At 34.0% G+C, this 7,428-nt stretch overlaps 1 protein-coding gene and 1 non-coding gene across 2 annotated transcripts in view; one reads left to right on the top strand and one right to left on the bottom strand.

Annotated features, from left to right (window-relative positions):
- Positions 1–3,635: 3,635 nt before the first annotated feature.
- LOC127792937 (F-box/kelch-repeat protein OR23) overlaps positions 3,636–7,428 on the bottom strand; it is a 29,810-nt gene continuing 26,017 nt past the window's right edge. Inside the window, exon 2 of the mRNA XM_052323620.1 lies at positions 3,636–4,165. Within this exon, the coding sequence (XP_052179580.1) occupies positions 3,868–4,165 (298 nt within the window). The 3' untranslated portion in view covers positions 3,636–3,867. The remainder of the gene's footprint in view (positions 4,166–7,428) is intronic.
- LOC127793282 (small nucleolar RNA snoR35) lies at positions 7,158–7,238 on the top strand. The gene has a single exon (XR_008021297.1). It is a non-coding gene; the product is annotated as a small nucleolar RNA snoR35 (small nucleolar RNA).

Here is a 7,428-nt window from a genome sequence, read left to right as displayed (position 1 = left end):
CAAATTATGCTCTAACTTTTGGAGTATTTCACCGAATCAAGCTCGAGATCTAGAAATAAGACTCAACATAATTGTGTTAAGCTCGAGTCTGGCACTTGGCACTATGTCAATTTGACTCAAGTCAATTATAGCACTAATTCTATATTTAGAAAAAAAAAATAACTCAAAAAATCGTCACATGTTTATACATTTGAATTCAAACAAATAATACAACTATTATAAGATCTGGCCTATTTACAAACCGTAGCTAAAGTATCACTACTGCTATTATATTCAGCATCCCAACCACATAGGTTTTCTATCATAAAAGTTTAAGTAATAATAGACTAATAAAAATTTTAATTAGATAATAATTTGTAATGAAAGCGTATGTTGTTTAATATATTTATCAAAAATACTTAATAAAACTTACAATTAAATTGAATTTGTAGTCACATGTCATTAAATTATAAAACATTTCTCATAAAAGTTATAATATTTGTCTAATCTAAATATATTAATTTTCTCTTTTTGTTTTTGTTTTGTTGTTCAACTTCATTTTCACTATTCTGGTGTCCACTTTATCCTTCATTTTCTATTCTAAAATCTTTGAAATTTTCAAGTGATACGGGAAATTCTACCCTTTTTATTTTATAATTTTGTAAGTAACACTTTTTTAGCGACGGGAGTTGCCTCGTGGCTAAATTTTGGATTTTTTATTTTTTTTATTTTTGATTTTTTAGCGACGGGGACGGGAGGTTGCCCATCGCTAAATTTTGTATTTTTTATTTATTTTATTTTTATTTTTTAGTGACGGGCATTCCCTTGTCGCTAAATTTTTGTATTTTTTTTTATTATTTTATTTTTTAGCGACGAGATTGCCCGTCGCTAAATTTTGCATTTTTATTTTTTTATTTTTTAATGACATTTTTTATTTTTTATTTTTATTTTTTAGAGACGAGGTTGCCCCGTCGCTAAATTTTTATATTTTTTAATTATTTTATTTTTATTTTTTAGCGACGGAGGTTGCCCTATCGCTAAATTTGACATTTTTATTTTTTTATTTTTTATTTTTTAGCGACGGGGTTGTCCCGTCACTAAATCTTGCATTTTTATTTTTTTTATTTTTTATTTTTTAACGACAGGGATTGTCCCGTCGCTAAATTTTAATTTATTATTTAACGATAGAATATTCGGTCGCTAAATAATAAAAAAAATTAAAATTAAATTAAATATATAATTAAAAATTAAATTAATAATTAAATCGTTGCTAAATAATTATAAATTTTAAATAAAAATTAAAACCTTTTAGTATTAAATGCATATTTTATGTATTTTATTCACAAATCAAAATATGTAAATTGATATAATATTGTAAAATTTATAAGAACAAAACTATATTAAACTGATTTTTAATCAAATAAAATTTAAATATTTAAGAAATTAATTAATTACAACATTTAAGTGATACATTAGTTGACTTAAAAATTTATAGTATTTATTTTTTAAAGTATTAATTTATGAATTTAAAATATTTAAAATAAAATTAAAACGGCTGCAGCTAAATTTAGTATATAATTAATATGTGTAGTTTATACAATGAGATGCTTGCAGCTCGAACGATCATGCGCGCGCACGCCCACCCAAAGGACCTGGGATCAAAACCAAGGAGAAAAAAGGGGTTGCGTTGGGGGGAGATTAATTCCAGCGTAAACGTGGCGACATAAGGGGGTGCCACTTGGCAAGCAGAGGCGTACACACATGTTCCCCCATAGATTATTTTTTTTTTTTTAAATAAAGGCAGCGACGAAAATTTTTTCATTGCTAATTTAAATTTTTTTAATATTTAATTTTTTATTACGTATTTGCGACGAAAAATTCCATCGTTAAAATAATTTTAAATTTTTTTATTTTTTATTTTTTATTTTTTATTTTTTTAAATTTTTTTAATCAGCGACAAAAATTTCTGACTCCGTCGCTAATTTGACTCGTCACAAAATCCGTCGCTAAATGTCATTTTTTTTTGTAGTGGATCGCATCTAGTTAAATTCAAAGAATATACATATAGTTAATTAATGAAATAATAATGATTAAATTATAAATAATTTAGAATTTTAAAAATCTAAAAATCATCACAAAATTATAAAAATCTAATATTAATTTAGAAAAAATATAAAATATTCACTTATTATTATAAAATTATACTCTTCAAAAGAAGATGTTAGATTTAGCCTTAATATATAGGCATAAAATGATCTGGGACAGTGAACAACTTGTGGACACCCCAGTTGGAGCCATGAATTCTGGGCTCACCGGTGTTGGAGGATGAGGTGGCGGAGCACGGCGGTCAGCAAAGCCTTTGGCGGCCATTAGTGTAGCTTTGAGTGGAAGACCTCCTCGGCGGAATGGGATTATTTGGTCCAGAAGGTGGTACCAGACCCTTTCCCAGAGTCTGCCACATGAGATGATTATCTTCCCTTTTCATCATCCACTTGTTGTAGTTGTCTTCTTCTTCTTCTTCCATTAAAACCCTACTGGCTTCATGCAACTTGATGCCTGCAACAAGTCAAGCACTACTGCTAAGATGGCGAAGAAAACATTAAGGGATCTAATTTTCATTTTGTTTTTCTTTATGGGAGAAAGGAAATTAAAACAGCTGATTGAAGAGGGATGGAGAGTGGGTTGAGGGAAATTGGGATATTAATTAATTTATAGGCAGCAGAAATCACCTGAGATGATGAAGTTTTCGTTCATGTTCTTCGTTGGGTTGTTGGCAAGTGCACAACTAGAAAGGGAGGGAGAAATAAAAACAAAATTGTTAAAATTAAAAATATAAAAACATTTGGTTTAAAATATATAATAAAAGCGAAATAAGAAATGAAAACACAGCCAAACAACCATTTCAATGCTTTGAAATTGAAATCGGGGGTCAAAAGTCTTCACCTTGTGATTTGAAAATTAAAACTAATTACATTTCAATAATTTCGCAGTCATTTTTGTGCTACTTATAATTCAGAACCAAATAATTATTTATTATTTTTTAAAAATACGCGAGGCATCCAAGCAGTGGCATTTATTTATTTATTTATTTATTTATTTATTCAGATGAAGACAGAGTAAAAGATGCTATTGTTCTTTGTTTTTTCTCGTCCATTGCTTGTTAAAAACAAAACTTTTATTTATATATCAAATAATATGGTTTTCTGTAATTATTTATTCAACCCAAGATCAGGTTGTTGGTGGTGGTAAACCAGAAAATGAAAATTAAATTAATTTGAATCGCATCCAAACTGGTAATTAGTTTCAAATGCAATCGGAATTCCTCCTGTTCTATTTGAATGCTTCAATTGTTTAACTTTTCTTGGTCTTTTATTTTTCAATTAAACTCCGCGGATTTGACTGACCCACGTACGTAAACACGCATGCTTCATGCAATCACCAAAATATTCTCTCAATAAATTGCTATTTATCTCGACTTTATATTGTTTAATCCCATACATTTTTATGATAGTAATTGACTACTTAAGCCAGCCCTCCTTTATCAGTTCTTTTCTTTTTTTTCTTTTTATGGAATCGTACCATTTTAAAAATGCAGATTCAGATCAGAGCAATATCAATTGCAGAAGCACCTGTCTCTCCACGTTCAGATCTCAACAGAGATGAATACGAAACAGCTATATTAAGTAAACCTATGGTTTCAACTTAAAATGGTTATTTACATATATAATTTGTGAGGGAAAATAACACGAATATCTGAATATACTGCAACCACCCCACATCAAGCTATACAAACAGAGTTAACAGCAGAACCAAAGTCGCTGATTAATACACACACCAGATGTGTAGTCTACAATCGAATGGTGCACATGACAGCAGATACGTAGTAGTCTACAATCGAATGGTGCACATGACAGCAGTTCTCAAATCCAAATGATAATGGAGAGGTGGTTTTGTGATCAAGGATCTCCACGTCTTCTTCCTTGGATGATATACCTGTATGAACAATGATGCCCCCTTCTTAGCAGGTTGTCGCGGCCTTCTGTTGTTTTCTGTTAAATCAACCGCATTCACGAGTGCCATCACATGCAACTCGCAGTCCAATGCAACAAAACCTACTGAGGAGGTATCAGAGGCTTTTCTCGGTACACTTGTCTCCTTCCACCATCGGTTAGAAGCCATATCATACCTGCAATATTGCAAAAGTTGTTTTTACTAAGATGGTGGCCCCCTGTTTGAAAACTAAAACACCGATGTCAAGTACATAATTACGTGCTCTAGGAACTTGCTGCGGTTATGCAGGCAGCATGGAGGGAGGGGTTTTTTTTTTTTTGGGGGGGGGGGGGGGGGGGGGGGGGGTGGAAGGACGAAAGTTTTTACTAGGGCTTGTTTCATTTGCGGAAAAGAATGTGAAATACATAAGAAGCATGCAATGCCATTAGAATTCTGTTATACTAGGATCATTTCCATGCCCTTACAAGTCATGTACCCTCGATATTGTCTGAAAAATCTTTTTGTATTGCATAATACAAGATGCTTATAAAATACTTAATCCTTATTGCAAACTCATAAAACCATGAATGAGAAATAAGCAAAATTATAATAATTAACAACTAATATTATTTCAACAAAGTACTAAAACTCTAAAACTACAAAAAGAAAGAGTTGTCTCAAATTTCAAGTTTCAATACATGTAGACAAAAGAATTAAAAAAAAGTAACTGAAGAGAAAACAAAAAAGAATTTAAAAAACACTGGCAGTCCGCAGTTGCACTAATCAGCAAAAAAATTTAGTGCAAAGATTCAGAAAATTGTTGCCTGCCTCCAGCGACATTGAAAAACAGGTCACCAGAGGCAGGCTTCACGTGCCCACATGCTCGGCTTGCATGCAAGCGCGGCTTGTCAGGCCCCAATCTACTCAACTATACCTACATATCAACAAGAAACATTTTCTTCAATGACAAATCAAGCTAAAAGCTTTTGGAAAACAAAAAATAAAAATACCTTCAGTTTGCAGAAAGCTTGTGCTTGCACCTGAAATTGAGGCTTGTACCTTGGCTGTTAAGAGGCACACAGGGATGCGCCTCGCACCAAGGTGTGCCTCAGGCATGCCTTTGATTTGACAACTATGTAATATATATGTCTACAATGCATATCCATGACTGTATTTATATTTTCTTATTCTTCTTTAATGATGAAATAGGTTCAAGTGATAATTCATAGAACTGTAAGTTTTAAAAAAAGAAAAAAGAAAGAAAGCAGGTCCAAACAATGTACCAACTTTTTTCACTTATCACAAAGTAATAATGGATAACTAATAAACTTCCTGTAGCATCAAATTCTTTGGAACGACAATATCAGTTATACATTAGATGGTTGCAATTTTGCTATTACGCTGTAGGAACACTGAGATTCTAGAAATTTGTAATGAATGGTAGGAATTAGAAAAAGAAAAGGTTATACAAGAATATATGATGTTCTCATATAGGAATGGCAAATAGGACTTGCCCCAAGCCATTTGACACTATTAATCAGGAAAAAATGGATATAAGTTTATTCAGATACAAACGCATTTGGTGTCAGGTTGGGTCAACAAAATCCATTTCTGGCCCACTATATCCACCGTCTCTTTGCGTTATAAAATGTGGCCCTGCAATACACATATTTCCAGCCACTTGGTATAAAGATGGACACCTTTTCTATCAGGGTTTCAAAACCCTCATTCAGCCTTGCACTCCCGCAACTCCTCGCCATCCATCATCATTGCTGTTGTCGCACTTGTGGCTCCACAATCCTTGCCAGCAGGCCACCTCTTCAACCCATTAACAGTCTGGCTATACCAACAAGATCATCGATTGCCACTACCTTTGTCAACAATCATGTTTTTTACGCACGTACACTCAGCAAGCTCATGAAACCATTTTTGTGTTTTGTATACTTTTGTTGTGGATAGAACTATGTCATGAACCTAGGGTTCAAGATGGACTGAAATGGACAATCGGAAAGATCCGATTGAATTAAGGTTAAGAGCAGAATGTATTAGAGGGAAAATTGAAGAAGAATGGGGGAGAAATTAGAGAGAAAATGAGGGAGAGCAGAATAGAGAAATGAGGGGGAGATTGTAGAGAAATTGTAGAGAGAGAATCAGATTTCAATTATCAATTCAAGCATACCCTCTCTTCTTACAATGGGCCTTTTTATAGGCCTTAACTAGCTCCCTAACTAATTTCTAACAGCACCCATATGCTCCTAACAAACACCCAAATATCTCCTAACAAACTAATATAACTAATTATATTATTGCCCTTCTAATTACCCTTAGTACATGACAATTTCCCCTCCTTGAAATGTTTCTTGTCCCCAAGAAACTTATTACCACCTAGCCATTACTTCTTTATCCAATGCCCGCCTTCTCTATCTGATTTCTCTTTCTTTCTTTTCTTGTCCTTCTAGGCCTTTTCTTCTTCCTCGTTCTCAAGTATCCAAGATCAATTCCTGTCGTAATTCGGCCTAGAACTTCAATAGGAGCAAGTTGATAGAGTTCAAGTTCAATACCAGCAGCAGTTGTTTCTACACCTCCATGGTGCACCACAGCTGCAAATTGAAAGATATCATCAGCATCCTCGAAATGCAGCAATGGAAGATTGCAGATTTGCCTTGGACACTCATACCAAGTCTGCTTGTGAGCATTAGCCTTAGGAGCTGATGCAACTTCAATTTCAGCCAACAAATCATCATTCCATGTGTTAGACAGCAACTTGGATTTTCTAGTAGGAGCAAAAACCAACACAGCAGCGATAGTTTTGTTTTCTTCAGCAAAACCTTCAACTTCTTCAGTTACCTCCCTTAGTTTTGTTCCAGCTACATCCTCTTTGGCAAAACCTACAACTTCTTCAACTACCTCCCTTAGTTTTTTTCCAGCTACAACCGACCTCCAAAATTCTTCACCCCTTTGAATTTGCTGCTGGTCGAGAGGACTACTTTCATGATCATAACTCATAGAAAAATTCCCTTGGCTGAAAGCGAAATCAGCATCTCTTTCTTCAACGAATGTATCCTGCCCCCTTGAATGATCATGCGAGCTGCCATTAGATATCTGAGAAAGAGCAATAGGGAGATTGTTTGAGGCTAAATATCCACTAGAAAAACTCCCAGCAGGCTGTTGAACTCCTTGAATGGTTCCTGCATGATGAAAAACAGGTAATGCAGCACCAGATTGAGTAGAGAATGATGTGGTAAAAGATGTCCCAGTACTCTTTGGAATATTTGAAGTCAATCCATTCATCCCACAGCCATGTTTTGCTGCAGAAATATCAACAGCAGCCTCAAAATGCAGCAATGGAGGTTTGTATTCTTTCCTTGAATACTCATACCAAGGCTGTTTGTGAGCATTAACATCAAGAGATGGTGCAACTTCACTTCTAGCCAACGATTGCTCAATGATTGACACCTG

Source organism: Diospyros lotus, unplaced genomic scaffold, assembly GCF_014633365.1.
Source record: "Diospyros lotus cultivar Yz01 unplaced genomic scaffold, ASM1463336v1 superscaf1, whole genome shotgun sequence".
Classification (NCBI taxonomy): Eukaryota; Viridiplantae; Streptophyta; class Magnoliopsida; order Ericales; family Ebenaceae; genus Diospyros; species Diospyros lotus.
This window is presented reverse-complemented; position numbering and strand designations above follow the sequence as displayed.